The sequence below is a fragment of the Aythya ferina genome (assembly GCF_964211825.1).
Source record: "Aythya ferina genome assembly, chromosome: 3".
Taxonomy (NCBI): Eukaryota; Metazoa; Chordata; class Aves; order Anseriformes; family Anatidae; genus Aythya; species Aythya ferina.
In genome coordinates, this window is record NC_140298.1 from 118,626,435 (window position 1) to 118,647,371 (window position 20,937).

At 60.4% G+C, this 20,937-nt stretch overlaps 3 protein-coding genes and 1 long non-coding RNA gene across 5 annotated transcripts in view; 2 read left to right on the forward strand and 2 right to left on the reverse strand.

The window, feature by feature from the left end:
- Nucleotides 1-75: 75 nt before the first annotated feature.
- ADCY3 (adenylate cyclase 3) lies at nucleotides 76-12,911 on the reverse strand. 2 transcript variants are annotated; one of them, XM_084513961.1, is made up of 20 exons: nucleotides 11,842-12,911; nucleotides 8,812-8,961; nucleotides 6,841-6,971; nucleotides 6,379-6,490; nucleotides 5,992-6,119; nucleotides 5,552-5,710; nucleotides 5,298-5,460; nucleotides 5,065-5,223; nucleotides 4,778-4,920; nucleotides 4,541-4,702; nucleotides 4,353-4,440; nucleotides 4,030-4,146; nucleotides 3,482-3,759; nucleotides 3,306-3,387; nucleotides 2,794-2,952; nucleotides 2,330-2,476; nucleotides 2,128-2,241; nucleotides 1,917-2,043; nucleotides 1,675-1,799; nucleotides 76-1,463 (listed from the first exon to the last, which is right to left on the reverse strand). In XM_084513961.1, exons 1-20 carry the CDS (start codon nucleotides 12,526-12,528, stop codon nucleotides 1,281-1,283), a joined length of 3,414 nt encoding a protein of 1,137 aa, XP_084370087.1. In that variant the 5' UTR covers nucleotides 12,529-12,911; the 3' UTR covers nucleotides 76-1,280. The 2 variants fall into 2 exon arrangements, with proteins under 2 accessions (XP_084370087.1, XP_084370086.1); XM_084513960.1 differs by having other exon boundaries at nucleotides 3,306-3,390.
- Nucleotides 11,474-14,941, forward strand: LOC311434094. The gene is made up of 2 exons (XR_014691254.1): nucleotides 11,474-12,349; nucleotides 14,678-14,941. It is a non-coding gene; the product is annotated as an uncharacterized lncRNA (long non-coding RNA).
- DNAJC27 (DnaJ heat shock protein family (Hsp40) member C27) lies at nucleotides 14,610-20,818 on the reverse strand. The gene is made up of 7 exons (XM_084513975.1): nucleotides 20,626-20,818; nucleotides 19,269-19,351; nucleotides 18,782-18,851; nucleotides 17,929-18,093; nucleotides 17,378-17,500; nucleotides 17,005-17,165; nucleotides 14,610-15,829 (listed from the first exon to the last, which is right to left on the reverse strand). The coding sequence occupies exons 1-7, from the start codon at nucleotides 20,710-20,712 to the stop codon at nucleotides 15,697-15,699; spliced, it is 822 nt and encodes a 273-aa protein (XP_084370101.1). The 5' UTR covers nucleotides 20,713-20,818; the 3' UTR covers nucleotides 14,610-15,696.
- The window catches only part of EFR3B (EFR3 homolog B), a 34,329-nt gene continuing 34,209 nt past the window's right edge, over nucleotides 20,818-20,937 (forward strand). The window contains exon 1 of the mRNA XM_084513968.1: nucleotides 20,818-20,905. The gene's annotated coding sequence lies outside the window, so the exon portion shown is untranslated. The remainder of the gene's footprint in view (nucleotides 20,906-20,937) is intronic.

Genomic DNA, 20,937 nt, shown 5'->3' on the forward strand with positions numbered 1-20,937 from the left:
CTTTTGATTCTTTTAGCCTTTTAACATGTGGGTTGAGCAACGGGATTTTCTTCTGCCCCATTTTTGTGCCAGCCCCACGCGCGATAAGGCAGAAATAACTTTGTAATTTGTTTTTTTTTTAATCGTTTCTGTAGCTGTTCGGGCTCTTTGCCCAAACTGAACCTGTTCAAATGTCACCTCCAGTTTACGAGGGTCGTGGTTCCAGGTAGCAATTCCTGGGCACGATGGCCAGAGCTCCTCACGGGGGAAGGCTCACCAGGCTGAGGCTGCTTTAGAGGAGCTGACGGGTCGTCAGGGTGCCTGCAGAGGACCTGTCACCCCTCAGGGCTTATATCCTGAGCCAGCTGAGCCCCAACAAGGGAAAGGAGCAAAACCCACCAAAAGCATCGTCCTTCCCTTTGGGGACCCCTTCAAATATTCCCCTGGAGAGGCTGTGGAGCCCTTCTCGCTGCACCTCCGACCCCAGAACACAGCAGACTTTGAAACCAGGCTTTGAAATTCATCTGCTTTCTATTCAAGAAACTGGCGGCGTAATTACACCCGGGCGTGCCTCCTCTCCCCCTGGTCCCCTCTTCCACCAGCAGCTGAGCCCAACGAGCTCTGCCCCGGGGAGCGAATGGGCACAGTTAAAAATATAAATGTTGATCTGTACTCTTTTTATATATATATATATATATATATTATATATATAATATATTTATATATCTTAAATACACAATATCAGTTTGTGTTGGTTTTTTTTTTTCCTTCTCGGAGCCAAAGGCAGGACTGAGCTCCCCCTCTCTCTCCAGGCTCCTAATTAGGGTTGGTTTGTGACGAGGATGGACGTGGGGCGGGCTAACGGCGACCCCCAGGCGCTGCAGCACGCAGGAGAGACGTGGTGCCTTCCCCTCCAGCCCTGAGTGTGATTCTCCTCGTGCCCAGCGCCCGGTGGCACCCGGGGCCTGCAGTGCTACTCGAATATCCCTCGGGACGCCCCGGGGAAAGGCGACCCCAGCCCCGTGCCCGCCGGGGGCTGGGAGTTGTGGCCAGAGCAGCCCCCTGCCTCCCTCCTGCTCGGCCACGGGAGCAAAACCCTGCTGGAAACCTCCAGCAGAGGCTCAGGAAGGGTGGTTGGAAGGGGTCGCTTGCTCGGATTTGCTTTCAGATCTGCACTTTTTTGGGAGAGACGCCCCCGGTGTCCTCGGTGGTGGGTGCTGGGCATCCCCAAGGCTCCCCAGTTTGGCGCGGGGCTTTTTTTTTTTTTTGGTGGCTGTGCTGGCTGCCGGGCTCCAGGCCCCTCAGGAGCTGTCCACCACCTGATGGGGCAGGGTGACGGACGAGCCGTTGACGAAGGAGCCTTGCTTCTCCCGGCCCTTGAGGAAGAAGGTGAGCAGCTCCCCTTTGCCCTTGACGTAGATGGCCCCGCGGCGCACGAAGCGGAAGCCGTACTCCTTCAGGATGAGGTGGGTCTCCTCCACCACCTGCCGGGGACAAAGGGACCACAGCAGGAGGCTGGAGGGGGGACGAGGTGGCGAGCAGGGACCCCAGCGCCCCAATTTTAGCACCCCCACGCTCCATTCCCAGCCTGGAGGAGCCCCTCGACCACCCCCAGCCCTGCCACGCTCCGCACAGGGCCTTCCAAGAGCTGTCCCCGTCCCTCGGCTTCCCGATTTATCCCTTTCACCACCTCACCTGGATGTTCCCCATCACGCCGGTGGACTCCATCCTGCTGGCCACGTTCACCGTGTTGCCCCAGATGTCGTAGTGCGGCTTGCGGGCGCCGATGACGCCCGCCAGCACGGCGCCCTTGTTCATGCCTGCGTGAGGAGAGCAGGGCGGCCGTCACCCACCCCGTGGCACACTGGGGACATCAGGGTGGGCTTTGGGGAACCCCACACACCCCCAACCCTAATTCCCCACGCTCCCGGACTCGCCTATGCGGAGCATGAAGTTGTTGAAGGATTGATAGTTGATGTTCATCAGCGTCACCTTCATGGCCAAGGCGAAGTCGGCCAGATCGGCCAAGTGCTGCCAGCGCTCCTTATCCGACAGGGTCTCCTTCTGCGAGGGGAGCAGGGTTAGGGGTGTCCCCCCCACCCCAAAATCTCGTCCACCGCCCCCCCTTGAGGCGCAGGGACCCCTCACCTTGGCGCTGTAGCCGTTGGCGTTGGCGTCAGGGGTCACTCCAGAAGCGGCCATGTAGGTGCTGCCGATGGTTTTGATTTTGGTGATGCAGCGGAACTGGGGCTCGTCCAGGAGCTGAGCCGTGGAAAAAGAGCTTCAGAACCACTGGGGGGAAACAAAAATGTCCCCAAAGTCCCCCGTGGTGCCCCCGTGGCCGACTCACCGCGTCGAAGTCGGAGATGATCTCGTTGAGGAAGCGCAGGCACTCGATGCCCCCGTTGTTGATGCTCTCCTCGGTGTAGAAGTCGGCGAAGTTGGGCAGGGAGGCGAACATGACGCCGATCTCGTCGTAGGACTGGCTGTACAGCTCCTGGGGGTGAGGGGGAAGGACAGTGTGGGGGAGCTGGGGACGTGCCTGCACCGCCAGCAAACCCCAAAGCCTCCCCCAAAGCGCAGCCTGCCTCGGTTTCCCTTGGGAGGGTGGAAAAAAAAATGAGGGTGCTCTGCGGTTGGCCAAAAAAACGATCTTTATCCAGCCGAAGATGCTCAGCTGGAGCCTTTTTGGCAAATTTCTCTGGATCCGGGGGGGGGCCACGCGCAAAAATGTGGGGCAAAACACGAGTCCTGCTCTGTAGGATGGGCTCAGGGGACAGCGGGGCTGTGGTGCCACCCTGGGTGCCCCCTCACCTCGTCGCGTTTTTTGGAGCCCAGGAAGTGGCGGGCCACGTGCTCGGGCAGCATGTTGGTGACCAGGGCCTCGTTCCAGCGCCGCATCTCGTAGACCCGCTCCTTCTGGTCGTGGACGTCGATCTTCCAGAGGAAGAGGGTCCTGGCCAGCTTCTCCACCTGTAGGATGTGGGGAGAGGGGTGCAGTGGGATCCCTCCAGCCCCAGGAGCATCCTGGCTGCTTTTGGGGCCGGTCCGGGCTCGGGTGGTGGCTTTGGGGTGAGGTGAAGCCCTAAGGGGAGGTGTGGGATTTGCTCTGGGACCCCTACAAGGCAGATGTTGGCTTTAGGGCCATCGTAATGCTGCTTGCCCTAAATCCTAGGGGCAAGAGGGAGGTGCTGATGCAGCCCTGGTGGGTTTCCTTGGGCAAGAGCTGGAGATGGTTCCCTGAAGCGTGCAAAAATCAGGGCAGGGGCTTTGGGGAGGGGGGACAACACCGAGGGGAGCGAAGCAAGGGGGTGGCTTCAACTCACGTGGCGAGAGAAGTAGTAGAAGCTGAGCATCACGATGAAGATCATGGCCGTCATCGAGTATTTGGAGGGCACCAGCGACGACCTGCTGGGAGACACCCCAAGGGTGGAAGTAGGGTGGGAGGGGGGCTCGGCCGTGCCCCTCGCACCGTGCCCACCCCCCTCCTGCTGCCCCTTACGCGCTTTGCTGGCCCCGGCGGCGGTCGTAGTGGTCGAAGATGTGCCCCCAGGCGTAGATGTTGACGGTGCCGGCCGCCCCGGTGATCAGCACCATGAGGGTCAGCTTGACCATGTGGCTGACCTGCACCAGCATGATGGTGGCCACCAGGGCCAGCAGGGCGATGTAGCTGTAGTATTTGGGTTGCTCCCCGCAGCCCCCCGGCCGCGGCGACAGCGGCGGCGGCGGCACCGCTGCCGTGCCGTTGCCCAGCCCTCCGTAGTCCTGCCAGCAGCTGAGCTGGGGGCACGAGGAACAGGGTGAGGATGGGGGACGAGGGGTGGTGATGTCCCCAAAAGGGCTGCGAAGCCACCAAAGGGATGCGGGGTTTTGGGGGAGGGAGGGGGACGTCCCAACCAGCGGGTAGCCCCGCTGCGAAAATCCACCTCCCCGCTGCAGCGCGGCCTGAATCGGTTTAACGATCGGTTTAACGGGGCCGTGCACAATTATGGGGTCTGGGGAAATAGGGGGAGGGCAGAGCAGGGTCCTGCGCTGCTCCTCGTGGCTCACCATGTCCACGATGTCGGCCGTGGTGACGATGATGATGGCAGCCATGGCCCAGGTGTTGCGCGCCCAGCGGGTCCTGTCAATCCAGGTGGAGAAGGCGACGAGTTTTTTGGGGAAAACCTGCAGGGAGAAGGACGGGGGAGCTTCACCCGGGTGGGACACAGCAGGGGGGACATCTCAGCGTCCTAACTGGGTGATGGGCTGGCACAAAACCCAGCTGGGGAAGAACCCCAAACCTCATCCAGCCCCATCCCTGGTGCGTCCCCGCTGTTTTGGGGACAGGGGGTGGTTACGGTTCATCCCCCCTCCCCCTTTAACCTTCTCACCCGGGGGAAGATGGCTGCCAGCGAGCAGAGGGTGAGGATGAGCAGCAGGATCTCCCCCACCACGAAGGTCACGTAGTTGGCCACCAACCTGCCCCCAAAAAAAAAGACCCAAGAGGGGACAGGTTCGAAGCCTTGTAGGGCCAAAGATGGGCTGGGACCACCCACCCCCAGTGTCCCCCCAGACGTACCAGGGGTCGATGAAGACCTCCACCAAGGCGGTGAAGAAGAGGACGACGCAGGAGCAGCTGAAGGCGGCCCCGCTTTGCTTCTCCTTCTCCACCGAGTAGCGCGTCTCCATCTCGGGGTCGATGAAGCGCATGGAGAGCCGGAAGGTGCTCTTCCCCTTCAACCTGCCAGCGACACGGCCATCAGCACCCCACGGCACCAGGACCGTGCCAGGACGTGTTGCCAGCCGGGTAACTCACGCCTGGAGAGATTCGCGCTCCAGCAGGGCCTCGTTGAGCAGCTTGTTGAGCTCCTGCTCGTTCTGTGAGGCGTCGATCACCCGCTCGGCCAGGTCCCGCAGCCGCAGCCGGCGCCGCGGGTTGGGGAAGGAGGGGTTCACTGCCTGCACCACGAAGCAAAACATCAACAAAAACGTGCCAGCATCAAGGTCAAGGCATCAGCCCCCCCGTTGACGCCATGGTCAAGGCGTCAGCCCCCCAAAAAACGCAAATAAGTCGCCGGAGGGGGTGCTTCCCCTGCGCCCTACCTCTCCATCCTCCTCCCCGCTCTCCAAGGTGCCCCTCGCCCTGGCGTCGGGCTCTTCAGCCTCGTCGGGGCTGGCGCAGGCCACGCTGAGGCTGCCGTTGCGCTCCTTGGTGTTGACGAGCAGCGGGGAGCCGCCGTGGGACGAGGTGAGGGACAGCTTCTGCCGGGAGAAAGGCGGTGGCTCGAGGCGCGCCGAGGTTCACCCGCGGCGCCGGTGCCCGCGCCGCCACTCACCACCCCGTTGATGCCGTTGCGCAGGGGCTGCTTGGGCACCACGATGAGGTAGGTGACGATGCCCTTCTCCTTCAGGTACTCGCAGCGAGAGCCCCCCTCGCCCGGCTCCACCTCGAACTCGCCCTTCAAGCAGTCCATGGTGCTCTGCGAGATGTGCACGCGCCTGCGGGGCGCCCAGGGTGCCGTGAAGCTGGGGGTTGCCCCCACGGCGGCCACGGGGCCACCAAATCGCGGCCCCGGCACGGGATGCTCACCCCGGGATGCCTCCTGCTTCCATCTTGTTGGCCACGGTGACGTCGGTGGACCAGACGTCGTATTGCCAGCGCTTCTGGCCCAGCACGCCGCCCAGCACCGTCCCGCTGTGCACCCCCACGCGCATGTCCACCGCCGTCTTGGTCTTCTCCCGCACGTAGCTGGGGGGGCAGAGGGGTGGTAAAGGAGTCAGCCACAGCCCGTCCTGCTCCCACGCTTCATTAATGATTAGCCCCTCGTTAATTTAACGCGCTCGGCACAGGAGGGGAGACCCCAAGATCCAGGGTTTTTGGAGAAACCCAGCGGGGTCACCCCCTGGCGGAGCACCAGGAGCCCCTTGCCCACACCAGCACCCACCGCAGGGACCCCCCAAATTTCCACCAGACACCCCAGGGACGACGACGAGGACACCCTGGGGACGGCAGCGACGAGGAGCCCTTACGAAATGGCCTCCACCATGGCCAGCCCCATCATGATGGAGCAGACGGCGTGGTCCTCCCGGTAGTCGGGCAGCCCGCAGATGCAGTAGTAGCAGTCGCCCAGGATCTTGATGCGCAGCTGGTGGTATTTCTGGGGAGGGGGGGGACACAACGTGAGCCCCCTCAGCCCACCTCACCACCCCCATCCCTCTCCTGGGCCGGGCTTGCTCCATCCTTGACCCGTGCCCACGAGGGACGCAAAAAATCCGATTTTTCCATTCCCTCCCCGCCTCCCCGGAGGCTTGGCGGGCCCCCACCCCTTCCCAGCTCTATTTTTGGCCACGTGTGACACCAGGCAGGGCCCGTCCAGCGTGTCCCCGGTCCCCTGGGTGCCGGGTGGGGGAACTCACGGCTGCCAGCTTGTCGAAGCGGGCGAAGAGCTCGTTGAGGAGCTTGACCAGCTCCTGGGCGCTGCAGGACGAGGAGAGCTGCGTGAAGCCCACGATGTCCGCGAAGAGGATGCTGCGGGGGAGCGAGGTGACAGATAGGGGGGTGATTTGCAGCAAAACCTCGTTTTTAGCGGAGCCGGTCGTTCCAGCTATGTCCCAAAAAGGCTATTTTTGGGACACGGCTGAGAGCGATGCTCGGCAAATCACGGCTGGAGCAAAACGCGGCCCCGAGGCACTGCCTGGCCGGCAGCCAGCCCCCATCACCCTTTTGCTTTAGGCACAGCAAACCACCCCGATCTCCTTCTAGGGCTCTGCTGGTCACTGCGGGACCGCCAAATACAACAAATTGGGATTTTTTTTATTTTTTTTTTAATTTTTTTTCCCCTCCCCAGCAGAAATAGCGCGGCGGGGAGGCGGCCCTACCTGACGTTCTCGTGGCGGTACATGTACATGGTGTTGAACTGCTGCATCTCCTTCTGGCTCGGGTCCTTCTTCATGTCCTTCAGCATCTCGTCCGCCACGTGCTTGGGCAGGATGGAGAGCATCAGCCGCTCCTGGGGGGCACAGGGCAGCAAAGAGAGATCGAGTTTAAGCCAAGCCTGTGCCACGCACGCTGCAAATGCAGGCTGCAAATGCATGGCTTGCATGCAAGGTGCAAACACACCGCCTAAATCCACACTGCAAAGCGTCTTCTCACCCTCCAGATCCACATTTTGCTCCCATTAGTGAGCCTGTTTCCAAATCAGGCTGATATTTGGGTGCTCCCAGCTTGGTGCCCGAAATCCAGGCAGCACGAGCAGCCCCGCAGCCAAGGGAAGAGGCAATGCTGCTGCCACCCGTGCCATCCCGTTCCCCAAATTGTCACCGAGAGGTTTGCAAGGGGCCGTGTGGGTGACCAGGAGGGGACAGGTTCCGTGCTCGGTGCCGTACGCTTTATTTTGGCACAGGCAGAAGTGCTGCAAATTTGCCTTTTTTTTTTACCAGGAACCCTTCTGCAGCACCTGGATATCCAGCCCGACACCTCGCTTGCAACACTTGGAGCTCAAGAATTAAAATTCACTGGGTTTTCCAAGATTTTATCAGCCCAAAAACCCTCCCTGAGCCCCGACATGGGGACAGCCTCCGGGGTCCTGCAGCGATGTCCCAAACAAAGTCCCTGCAAGCTGCCCAGGGGGTGGGCAAACCACACCAGGGGGGATTTCTTGATTTAAAATCACTCTGGGTCCCCACAGGAGGGGCGATCCCATGGGGATTTTGTGCCCCTTGCTGTCCCCACAGCCCCCGGAGCTGGAGAAGGGACAAACACCCAGAGCGGGCTGCGCACGGGGCTGTGCGCTCGGTGTAAGTAATGCTGCTAATTAAAGGGTTTTCCCCCGGGGTCCTGGGGTTTTGGCACACAGCAGGGCTGTTGCTGGAGGAACAGCTCCTCTTCTCCCCCCCGAGCCTTTCAGCACTGCAACCACGCAGCCGGCGTGCGACAGGAAAGGGGCTGGGGGTTGCCAAAAACAAACAAAAAAAAGGGGCTGGGGGTCAGGGGATTTCCCGAGCTACCCGTGAGGGTTTGATGCTGAATATCCCCAAATTTTTGCCGAATGAGCTTCAAAGCTGCTGATGGCCTCGCCGTAGGGGGCGTCCCTGCTGGGGAAGGGGCCACAAAATACTCCCCCTGGGCTCAGAGCCTGGGATGGGGGGCGAAAAGCACGGGGCCGGCCCCGCCACGCGTCTCTGTTGCCATTGGGAGCAAATTGCTGGCAGCGGCTCAAGCTGATAAGAGATGGGAGACGGGGAGAGAGGCCCCTAGATAAGGCTCTAAAATTAGCTGGGCTCGTAACTGGATGGTGGCTGGGGAAAACGAGGATTTGAGGTGCCAACAGCGCCCCGGCTCCTCTCAATGGGGTCTCTTGGGGGCAGTGTCACGACCCCAGCCCCGTGGTGGGATCGGACCCATGGGAAATGAGATTTCTGAGATCCTGATGGGGATGGGGACATGCTGCAGGGCCACGTGTGGGGTCAGGGAGGTGCCACGGGGATGGGCCTGAGGATGGGGACGTGCCTTGTGGCCGTCCCCAAGGATGGGGACCTGCCATGGGGCCATCCCCAAGGACGGGGACCTGCCTTGTGGCCGTCCCCAAGGATGGGGACCTGCCATGGGGCTCTCTCTGGGGCTGGGGCCGCGCTTGGGGACCTGCTGCACGTCCCCAACACAAGGATGGGGACAACGTGGGGACCCCTATACCAAAATCCACGAGGTCCTGCAGGATCGCAGCCACACGGCGAGTCCCCAGACGAGTTCAGGGTGCAAAACCATAAATATAATTCCCACCTGGGTCCTCCTCTCCCCATTTCCACCATCCCACGTCCCACCCCGCTGTCCCCCAGCCGTGGTCCCCCAACCTGCTGCTGGCTCTGCTCCTCCAGGTTGAGCTTGACCTCGAGGGATTGCCGCGCTTCCAGGAAGGCTTTGCGGTGCTTGCGGTCGGCCATGTAGTAGGACATGGTGCCCACCGTGATGGCGCACAGGTAGATGGCCACATTGGACAGGAGCTGCAGGAAAAAAAAGAAAAAAAAAAACAAAAAAATACATTTATATTCTGGAGGAGGACACGGTGAGGCGGCGGAGCAGGGCCGTGGTTATCTGCTGGGGCGACTCGCTGGGGACCATCACGAAGGGGTTGCTTTGCTGGAGGTGTCCGTGTGGGGGCCACGGGAGAGCTCGCAGCCCCCGCGGGATGATTCCGGCTCATTAAAGCTTGCAGAGGTGTTTTGGAAAGCAGCAGCGGGTCCGCAGGGGCTGGGGGCAGCCCCAGGGAAGGCTGCGCGGAGGCTCACGTGGGAAATGTGGGGATGCTGAGGTGGTTTGCAGCAGGGAGATATTTTCCAGGGGGGAGAAATGAGCACGAGGAGCCAGGGGGGAGCATCAGGGACCCGCAGATCATTCAGTGGGATGGACTCTGCCCCGTTCCCAGCCCGGCCCCATTGCCACAGCTCGGGATTCCCGGGAAGCCCCAGAGCAGCAGCTGGTAAGGGAGAAGCGTCTGGAGGTGGGCACGGAGAAGAAACCCCCAAACAAGCCGCCGGTGGCTATTTTTAAGCAGGGTTGTCATGGCAATGCACCGCTCTGCAGGGCTCGGCACGTGTAGGGCCACCGGGAACCCCGCCTGGCCGGGGACCTGCTCCCCTAAAGACCCCACACAGCAGCCCTGCCAAGCCCAGCACGTCCTGCTCGAGGCTGCTCGACCCTAAAAATCATCGAGACGTGCTCCAAATGCACCACCCTAAAGCCATCAAGGTGTGCTGCGAGATGCCAAACACGTCCCGGCACCCCAAATGTCCCCGTGCGGAGGACGTGGCCCCCGGCTGGGTGAGGCTGTGCACCGCAGGAGGAGCGATGCCACCCCATCCAAGGCCATCTCAATCCATCCCCACCGGTGTCCTGCGGTCCCTTTCTGGTGTGTGGGGCCACCTGAATTGAGGACAGGCCATCGGCTGAGCCCAGCGAGCGGCGATGAAGCCAAAAACAGGAGATGGACACCCCGCTCCATGCCCAAACCTGGGGAATGTTTTGCAGCTGCTTTGTGGGGCTGATTTGGCATCAAAAACCACCAAACCCGGACCCCCACGGTGCCATTTAGCCTTGGGGTTCCTCCTCGACAGCCAGGACAGGGGCAGAAGCCTCCAGCATCTCTCCTTAACCCCCCTGAGCCGCTCTGGTCCGAGCGGCACCCGCCGGTCCACCCTATTAATAGCAGCTGCCCTCGGGGAGCCGTACGAACGTCTATAATAATCAAGCGTATGATGTTTATTTCTGGACATAATGTTCCTCTTTTTTTGCAGCAGGCAGAGGCTGAGGCATGCGGCGTTGCCAAGGTTTTGCTGGCCCCAGCAATGATTAACGCGGCCGCGGCGCATGCCCGCCCGGGGGGGATGCCCGAGCAGCCCCCTCGGCTCCTGGCACGTTGGCACCGGGGGTTGTCGTGGTGTTGGGGGCGAAAAAAAAAGGAGTTGGAGCCCCTGTTGCATCCGTCTGCCCGCTCCTGGAAGCGTCCTTGGGGCTGCAAAGGGTTTGCTTCGGGTTGGACCCGGTGTGGTTTGGGAGAGGGAGCTGGGAACGCCGCTGCTGCGCGAGGATTTCGGCTCCTGGAGTGGTGTCCCCCCGGCTGGGTGTCACTGCACCGTCCCGTGTGCTGCAGGAATTGTCCCCAAAGTGCTTCTCCTTGCACCGTGTGACACCAGGAGGTGTCCCACGGAAGGGGTGCGGGCTCTGGTGCCAAACCAAACGCCCAAGGGGAAGGGGAAAGTCAGCGTTTCTGGGGGGCTTTGGAGAGCAGGCTCCGTTTCCAAGCTCCTGGGGTGATCGGGGACGCAGCACCCGACTCCAAACCTCCCCAAAAGCAGGCAAAAAACCCCATGCCCCTCCTTCCTCTGTCAGCAGGAGGTCTCCCAGGACCTGCCCCAGAGCGTCCCAGCTTTCCATAGGGTCCTCCCACGGCGTGCTCGCGGTGAACAGGCAGAGCTGGGAGTTTCCAGCAGGATTTTCCCCCCTAAAAAGCCACCGGCACACCGAGTCCTCGGCGCTGGGGAAGCAGGGGAGGGGGCATCACCCCTCTGGCTACAAACCCCACTGATTTGGGGCGGTGAGAACAGTCCCGAGCTGCTCCAGGCAGGAATTCCCCAGGAAATACCGAGGCTGCTCGAAATTTTCCCAGGAAATATCGAGCCCGAGGAGCCAGGGCCCGTTCTGTCCCTGCGTTCCCATCCTTCGCCGCCCTGCCTGAAATGGTGGCCCATCCTTAGGGCTGCTTTTGGGATCGGGGATGCCCTTTTTCCAGCTTTGTTTTTGCAGGGAATCATCCACAAGTGTCCCCGGGCTCTGCCCCACACTGAGCGGCCCCAAATGGAGACCTGGCCCCACAGCGGGGGCGTTTTTGGGGCTGGTGCCCGCGTGGGGCTGCCCAGCTCTCCTGGGAACGCTCCCGGCGGCTGTTTGGGAGCCTGGAGGAAGGCCCACGCTGGCCTCGTGCCACGTTTCGGCCAAAAAAAATAGCCATTTTTAGCCAGTTTTGCAATCCGAGGGGAAAGCAGCACAAGCGGGGCTGCCAGGAAGGGCGGACAGGGCCACCCCAAGCCCCCCGTGCCTCGGTTTCCCCAGCAGCCAAATTTCAGCCCACGCATCCACGCACCCCGGAGTGGCTTTTGGGGACAAATCTGTGGTTTTTGGGGGCTGGGTCCATGCCTACATCCCCTCCCCGTGCTGAGGGCACACCGTGCTTCCACCAACCACCCCGATCGGCTCTCGGCATCCAGCCCAAACTTTAGGATCAAAGGATGGGCACGAAAACACGAAACGGCGGCGATCCACCCAGCGAGGCCGCCTTCCCCGTGCCACCCCAACGATGTCCCCGGGTGTGTCCCCCCTCCCCGTACCTGTCGGAGCAAGGCGCCCTCATCCAGGGCGTCCTGGCGCTGCTGGGCCACGGTGACGCCGAGCACCAGCGTGTGGACGCCGCAGGAGACGGCAGCGATGAGCACGATGGGCGCCAGGTGCAGCGGCAGCGTGAGGAAGAAGGCGAAGACGAAGAACGCCTGCCAACCCACCGTGTCGCTGGCCTCGGGCGAGCGGGAGAAGCCGAGCCCCAAATAGCAGAAAATTTGGGCCAAAACCAGCACCCAGAGGACTGAAGGGAGGAAACGGCGAGCCGCCCGCTCGGGCAGCAGCCGGTACTTGCAGAGGGCGAAGAGCAGAGCTTGGGCGAGCAAACCGGCCGCCGCCACCAAAAGCGGGGCCAATTTGTCATCGGCGTAGACCAGGGCGCAGGTGGCCAGGACGTAGGCGTCGAAGAGGGCGGCGAAGACCACCAGCACCGGCAGGGTCTCGTGGCGCTGCCTTCGGAAATAGGTCTGGTAGAGGTTCTCCAAGGACTCGGGGGCGAAGGTGAGGCGCGCCGAGCGGGGCAGGCAGAGGCAGGGCCCCGAGCTCCGCACCGTCACTTCGTGGGTGCGCCCCACGCCGTGCTCGGGGTCGGAGGGGAGGCTGACCGAGTAGTCGGCCGAATATTCGGCCGAGCATTCGGGCTCGGAGAAAGCCCTGTGCCGGGGCAGCATCATCAGCATCGCTGCGCATCGCCCGGCTCCGTTTCTTTTTTCCTCCCCCCCCCCCTTTCGCCTCCTTTCCCTGCGCGCACCGGGGCCCCGAGCGAGCGCTCAGCGGGGCATCGCCCGCAGCATCCCCTCTTGGCGGTGGTGGTGGGGGGGGGGCGCTTCTTTTTTTTCTCTCCCCCGGCTGGAAAAAAAGGGGCCGGAGGAAGGCGAGAGGTTGTGCTGGAGCTGCTGGTGGTGGTGCTGAGAGGATCGGGGTGGGGGGGGGGGTTTATAAATAGCGGCTGCCGGGAGCGGTGCCGAGCCGGCCTCCCCAGCCCCTGCGCACTGCCAGCGGAAAAATGTCGCGATGCCTGCCTCCCCTGCCCCTCCTTCCAGGGCAGCCGGGTTTTGGGGGCGACCCCTTCAGCCCCTTCCCGGTCCTGGGAGCCCCCCCCCCAGGTCCCCTCCGCCCCTCTCTTTCCCTCCCTCCCGGCTGCGGCAGCGCGGGGAGCGCAGGTGCGGCCCCGCCGCCACCGGGAGCATCCTCCGGTGCCCTCCTCCTCCTCCTCCTCCTCTTCCTCCTCCTCCTCCTGCATCCCCGTGGGGCCGGCCAGGCTCGGGCCCCGAGCTAGGTGGAGGGATGGGGAGGGGCAGGGGGGCTTTCCCCCGGCCGGGGGAGGGAGCCCACCGCCGGCTGTGGCGGTCCCGCTGCTCGCCCCCCCCGCCCCTACCCCGTTCCCGGTGCGTCCCCGCCTTCCGTAACCCTCTCGCTGCCAAAGGTTCGGGGGAGGCCCTAAGGAAAGGGGGTGGGGGGGGATGGAAATGGGGTGGTAAGGTTTTGGGAATGAGGGGGGAGAACCGGGGAGGCACGCGGATCCCGTGGGGTTGGCACAGGAGTGGGCGTTGCGGGGTTTTGGGGATGCTCGGAGAGCCCGGGGACAGGTTTGGGGTGTGGGGGAGCTGGAAATGTCCCCCCCCTACACCGGGGGGGGTCCCTGTGTAGTTCCCCAAAATCTCCTCCCCGTCCCAGAGCAGCTAAAGCACCCTACAACGTCCCCACGGGGTGCAGAGAGAACCAAGGCTTCCCCCCCCTGCGTGTCCCCCTTCACCCAGGCTGCCCAAATCCTGCCCGAATCACCCCAAGGAGGCTGAGACCCCACAAAAAACCTTTTGGGGACGTTCCCTCTCCTCTTTCAGCCGCTGCCTGCTCCCCTCGGGCACTCCTGGAGGTGATTTAAAGCTGATGGAGATGCCCTCCATCAGCTCCGGACCTCTAACGAGAGGCTGTCCCGGCTGCTCTGCCAGAAGTAATTGCTTCTGGGCTGTAATTAAAACCCCAAACGAGGGCAGCGAAGCCGCAGCTCTCCGGAGGCTCCTGGAGTGCTCGGGGTTAGCGCTGTGGGCTCAGCCCAGGGGAAATTTCAGCCCCTGGGCCCAGGTGTGTGCAGGGAACGAGGTTTGAGCAGCAAAAACCTGACCTGGCAGCGGCTGTGGGGGACAGGGTATGGGGCCAGCCCCCAAATCCTCGTGTTTTCCCCTCATTTTGGCCCCACCGAGCGCTGGGAAGCAGGTGGGCAGTACCTGCAGGCACCCCGACGGAGGTTTCCTGTCCTCCCGGCTGGATTTCTGGATGCCAAAGGGAAATTTGGGAATGGGTGAGGAAGGACACAGCCAGCACGGAGATGTGTGCACGGGGGGCGAGGACGGAGCCCCCCCCTCACCTCTGGGTGCTCCAGGTCCCCCAAAAACAGCCAGGGAGGGCTGCAGACCCCCACCCCGTCCCCGTGGGGCTGGCAGAGCTGCCTCATTCCCTCGGTGCAGCTCTGCAGGGTTGATTCACAACCTCCAGCACCCCGGAGGGCAGCTCTTCGCCACCAGCCTGGGCCGGAGCAGGCTGGGGAGGAGAGAAATGAGTCAAAAGGGCAATTAAACATTAACAGCCAGCAGCCACGGCGGGGAGGACAGCTCACCGGGCTGCCTTTGTTCCAAAACGGGGGTGGTTGGAGGGGTTTAATTTATAAAAAGAACACAACCTGGAAGGTCAGCGGCGTGGCTAGGTGGGTAAGCGTCGCCAAACAGCGCTCCTCGGCGGAAAGAAAACGCGGAGAAATAGGTTTGGTGGGGAGACGTGGAGCTGTTTTAAGCATTAATCCCTCGTGGCGACACCTCCCCTCTGTTACAGCTGCACCAGGGGAGCAGAAAGTGGCCCCCCGGCAGGATGGCTGGGTTCTTGTGCCCAGAAGGAAGCAGAAACCAGAGCAATGTGAAACGCCGCCGGAATTAAAGTTCCTGAAAGCCTCCTGCCGAGGAGGGGGGGATCTGCTGCTGATCTACGGCACGTTTTGAAAGGGGGGGGAACACAGAAAAGCTGCCTCGAGTGAGGAAATAAATAAATAAATACAAATTGCACTGACCACAGGAAGGAAAAAAATGAAAAGGATAATTTGGGGGTGGGTTAGGGACACACACCCCCACCCCTGCACACTCTCTGTGGGTTTTTTTTTCCCGTAACTTCGTGTTCTCTCCTTCCCTGCCAACCTCACGAAGCAGCAGGGAAATAAAAGTGGGTGCTGACACAACCACGGGGCCCCAAGGGATCTCCCGTTGGAGGCTGGCAGCCCTCGTGGCCATCGCCTCCCTCAGAATCCCAACAGCTGGATCCCAAAAAGCCCCTCCAGGCACTTTTTGGGGTGACCAGCAATGAATGCCCAAAAGGGGTAGGGGCGCTGCGTTTTTTGGGGTGCTGTCTTACCCAGCCACGCCTAACGTGTTGCCACGGGGGGTGTAACTCCAGAGGGAGCGTGGGGCGTGAGGGGCTGCAGCTTTTGGGGCTCCCCCTGCCAGGTTTAGCTCAGGGAGGTGCTGTGATGAGGCGGGTGCTTAGGGGAAGAGCCCTCATCCTTCCAAAGGGACCGTCCTTGGCACCACAACGATTTGGGGAGGAACTGGACGCTCCCCGGAGCCAGTTCCTTCCCGCAGCAGCAGAGGTTTCCTCGAGCAACCCCTCCTCTTCCTCACGTTGCCACCTGCTCCTTTTATAACACATCCTGAGCACGCTGGGCTCTCGCTCCCCTGCTCGGTGTCCGTGCCAGCGGGTAAATCTGAGGAGGAAGGGGAGCGCCCCACAAGCCTTGGGGCTGACCAGGAGCTAGCTGGGAGGAAGAGGAGGGGAAGATTTCCAGCTCTGAGGGGCTCCGATCCCTACTTGATGTTTTTGAGCAGCGCAGTCCGGGCGTTCACCACGGCTTTGAAGGCGTCTTCGCTGCCGGGAGCCACGCACTTGTCGGGGTGGAGCAGCACGGCCAGCTTCCTGTAGGCTTTGTTCACCTCATCCCTAGGAGATAGCAAAACAGTGAGGGCTACAAAGCCACAGACAACCTGGAGCAGCCTTGTTTTGGCTGGAAAAGCACAGTAGGAGACACTTCTGAAGCCTTCCCTCGCTGGCACCACGGTTTTCCAGGCTTTGAAAGTGATGGTGTGGACGAGAAGCTGAAGGGAAGCTCACAGGGCACTTCTCAGCGGGGTGCAAGCAGAGGGAGAGGAGGAGAATCCCTCTCCTGGGGCAGGTATTTTTCCTCTCCACCGTGGAAAAATCCACGTGCCACATGCCTGGGTGGCAGCACAGGCAACAGAAAGCTGGGAGGCAGCGTGGGGGCACAAGGAACCCTGACTCATCAAACCACCTACACGTAGGGCGAAGGCACTGCACGTCCCCGCAGCCCTAAAAGCCAAGGGCTGTGCACAAGGGGGCACCTCGTGAGGGAGGGGAGTCCGTCCGGGCTGCTGAGCTCTCCCCGTGGGTGCGAGGGGGCTGGAAAAAGGTTCTGGCTCAGCCCCTGCCTTTCAGAGAGGTGAGGCTCAGAGGATGGGGGAGTCCTGAGTGATGTTAGGCAAAAATCTGCTCTCCTGGTCCTTTATAAAGCGTACGCAAGCGTAATTCTTGTGTTTCAAAGAAAAGCAAGTGAGACACAGCCCTGGGGGCTTGTTTTAGCTGCCCGAGTCACATATTAGAACTGGGAGATTGAATATCCAACCCCTTACACGAGCAGTGACCAATTCCTAGCTAGAAGTTCTCTGAGGAAGACAAGAGAAAGCTCATCTCGTGAGAGAACCGTTACTAAGTGGAAAAGCTGCGATCTCTCTTTGACTACATGGGCAGCAGCCTCGTGGCAGCCTAAAAGCTTCTCCAGACCTGGAGAGAGCAAGGAAGGTGAAGCTGAGACAGCTCAACCCGGAGGCAGGGCGTGGGGCTGGGCAGCTGGGAGGGCTGCAAGTTCTCACGTTCATCACTCCCCACTTACCTGTTAAAAGGGGAAATTTCATGCTCAGGACAGAGGGTTTCTTTTACAGTGCCCTAATTTTGTGGTTAAACACACACTACTTGTACCTGCCTGCTGTACGAACCACGGTGAGCCGCAGGCAGCTCACCAAGAGACCACAGAAGCTACCAGAAAGATTTCTGGTAGATTACTGGAAGATGACAGGCTGTTAGGCACGAAATCTCCTCACCTGGTGGCTCCGGGCTTGACTCCCAGCATGTCCCAGCTGTCCTTGCTGTTGCGGATCCTACGAATGGCATCCGCCTGCTCTTTGGTGAAGCTGACCCCCACGCTGGAGGGGGGCCGCTTCCCGCCGTTGTCGCACAGGTCGATGATGGCAGAGTAGAAAGTCTGCAGGCACAGGAAGGAGTTAGCAGGAGGGAACGCTAAAATTGGGGGGGAAAAGGGGAAAGTCACGGCTTTCTCCGGGTGGCACTTCACTGCGAAGTTACCTCTAGGGCAGGGGGCTAATAGGTGTTGTGGGATTTGGGAGTTTCAGAGGATTTCAGGCCCCCCTGGGTCCATACAGGGTCTGTGCCCTCACGGCCTTCATCCCACGTTACCTGGAACATCTCGTTGATTCCCTCTCCTGTTTGTGCTGATGTCTCAAAGTAAAGGAAGCCCCGGCTCTCTGCCCACAGCCGCCCCTCGCTTTCATCCACGCTGCGGTGCTTGGTGCAGTCGATCTGGAAGGAGAGAAAAGGCAAAGGTCAGAACCTGAGCACGGTCTGCAGTGACAGCTGGAGGAGCACAGCTCTGAAGACAATCATCTAATGATGATCTGGTTGGAGAAGCTGAGTTTTTATCCCGAGGGGATGGAGGCAGCAGAGAAAGAAAGCAGAGAAAGTAAAAACGAAAAAGTCTTTGAGAGTTCACACAGCACAGAGATAACGTAGCTGCTGCTTGATCCCTTTCTGACTGATGTGTGGCCACCACATTCTCAAAGCCCTGATGATAGAAGGTCTCTAGTGCTCCTCAAACACAGATCCAGCTCTTCGAACGTCTTCTCTACAACCTAACAGCGTTTCCCTTTTGGAGGGACCTCAACAGCTTGGCTCACACCAGGAACACGAGGAGCCTTGCACCACAGACCTGTCTCCCTGCCGGGACCTACCTTGTTTGCACAGACAACGAAGACGACGTTGTCCATGTTGCCGTGAGGGCCCAGCTCCTGCTTCATCTCGGCCAGCCACGCATCCAGCGCGTCGAACGACTCCTTCTGGCCAACGTCGTAGACCAGGATGACTCCCTGCGTGTCCTTGTAAAACTCATTCCTCACCTGCGGGGCCAAAAACAGCTTTTTTTTGTTTGTACCAGCAAAAGCTAGGAGAGTAATACCTTGCTGGGCTACTCACAGGGGAGCAGACAGCCCATAAAAGACCGATTTTTCACTTATTTTTGTTTTCTTTTACTTTTTATATGGGCAGCTAGTGATAGGACAAGGGAGAATGGTTTGAAACTGAAAGGCAGGAGATTTAGATTGGATGTTAGGAGGAAATTCTTTACTATGAGGGTGGTGAAACACTGGAACAAGCTGCCCCGAGGAGCTGTGGGTGCCCCAGCCCTGGGGGTGCCCAAGGCTGGGCTGGATGGGGGTGGGGGAAGGGGTTGTGCCCTGGGCAGAGGTGTTGAAACTCGATGAGTTTTAAGGTCCTTGCCAACCTAAGTCATTCTGTGATGTGATTCTATGAATCTGCACGCACAAAAGAGTGAGGCACAGTGGCAGACAAAGCATCAGACCAATAAACGGGGAGATTGTAAGGTCTGGGAATTGACTGAGAAACCCATTTGTGCATGTTTCTGTGTCCCTGTGGACAAGGCAGCAGGGCAGAGTGAGGATTCAGTGCCAGACACTGGACCAAGCCCCTCGGGGATGCTGAGGAAAGCTGGCAGGTGCCAAATACCTCAGAGATGGGCAGGCTGAGGGCAGCTCTGTGATGTGCTGCTCAGGGCTGAGGCTGCCTTACCTCATAGAAGAACGGGTGCCCCGCCATGTCAAAGATGTTCACTTTGATCTCTCGGTCTCTGATCTGCACTCTGAAAGAACAGGAAGGAAATGCTTCAGAATGCTCTGCCTCAACCTTCGCACAGGCTGTGCCTCCAGATGAATGCTTTTCCTCTGCAGAGAAAGAGCTGGGTGATCAGGGCCAGAGAAATCAATAAGAAATTCTGACTGCATGGTTTAACGGCCAGAAAATTGTCCCAAGAGCTGCTCGGACAAGGAGGACAGGCCCAGCTCTGGATGTAACATGGCAATGGGGCTCTGTGCTACCAGAGGAAGGTGAAATGCAGATTATCTGATGTGGGAAACTAACGCAGCAGAGCCTGGCTGCCCTGCACTCCACAGCATGCCCAGCTCAGTGCCACGAGGATATCCAGGAGCAGCAGGACACAGGACAGACCCACCACACGTTTTCCCTTTGTCTCCTGCAGCAGACACACAAAGATACTCACTTGGTGACGCCGTAGTCGATACCGATGGTCGCCAGGTATTTGGGAACGAATCTCTTCTCGCAGTAGCGCTTTATAATGCAGCTCTGGGAGGAAGGAAGAGGGAAAATCTCACCAGGAGGACACGGTCACGTTAATGCTGAATTAGCCGACAGCCTTCAGCCTGCTGGGTGGCTGCAGAGACATTTGCTGCCTTAAATCCCTAAACCAAGTACTTAACTCACAACCAAAGTATCAATAATTACCAGGAGCAGCTTTCTTTCTGTAAAAAGAAGGGAAGTTTGGGATTCCAGCCCTGGGTGTTTGTTATCCCTTAAGCATTTGGAAGAGAAAGCTCAGAGCCCCGGGCTTAGACTCAGGGCACGTCTCAGTAAAGAGGTGGCTGCTGAGCAAGACTGAGGGAGCTGTGGGCATGTCAGAAGGGGAGATCTAAGGGAAATTTAAGGAGATTTAAGGGAAAACTACACTGTCTGGGCTCCTCTTACCCGGCAAAAGGTTCTGCAGAGCCAGGCAAGGCCACATCTGCTGCTTTCATGGCTGTGCAGGCAGAATGTGAAGCCTGTATTTGCAGGTATAAGTGCCACAAAACTCTTGAGGGGATTTATTCCCCTATTTAAAACCCGTTTGTTGACGTGGGGAAGCCAGAGCCCCCAAAATTTCGGGGAACACCTCAGGCTGCCTGCTCAGGCTGCTAAAAAAAAACACATTTAGGGACCCGAAGGATCCCCACCTGCCCTGGTTCTGCCCTGACTGGGGGGTGAGCTCCTGTTTGTGAGAGGAATTTCGCTGCTGTGGGCCTCGGAGAGAAAAATGCCTCAGGGATTTGCGCTCACGCTGTTTTGGGGAAACATTCGAGGTTTTTCGCTCTCTGACAGGCACTCGCCTGCCCCGAGGGGACTTTAAGGTGTTAGATGTTTAAAGAACTTTTATTTTATTTATTTAGCACAGGGGGAGGGCAGCACTTGAGAGAAAAACCCGGCTGGGAGCCCCCCACCAGGGCCGGACCCTCAGGGCCGCGGGGTTCCCTCAGACGGGGCCGGGTGACGGCCATCGGGCCTTGACCATGGACGCCGCCATGACACCCGCTGGGCGCCGCCATGACACCCGCCCACAGCCGTACAAACCCGCCCTCCCCCCAACCGCAGCCAATAAGAGCCGCGCATCCACGCGTGGCCCCGCCCCCTCCGCTGTCAATCACGAAGCCTCTCACCAACCTTCCGTACGCAACGAGTCGCTCTGATTGGCTCCCCGACTTGCCAGCGCGGCGGCCAATCCGCGACCTCCATAGCGGGGCAGCCCGCTCCCCGATTGGCCAGCGCGCCCGTCCTTCATCTCCCGCCAGCCAATCGCGCCGCCTCACCTTGCCCACCTCCGCGTTGCCCATGGAGATGACTTTAATCCGGAGCGGTTTGCGCGGCTCCTTCCGCTTCGGCGCGTTCGCCTCCATGGCGGCGGCGGCGGCGACAGCGGCGGCGGCGACAACGGCGACTTTAGGCCGCGGCGGGGAGCGGGGCCGGGGCCTCCTCAGCGCCTTGCGCCGCCGCTCGCGCGACACTTCCGGGTTCTTCCCCTCTCCCCCCGCCGCGTCTCCATAGCAACGGCGGCAGGCGGAGATCTCGCGAGATTTGGCGGGAGTTGCGGTTCGCGCCTCTCTGACGGGGAGGGGGGAGGG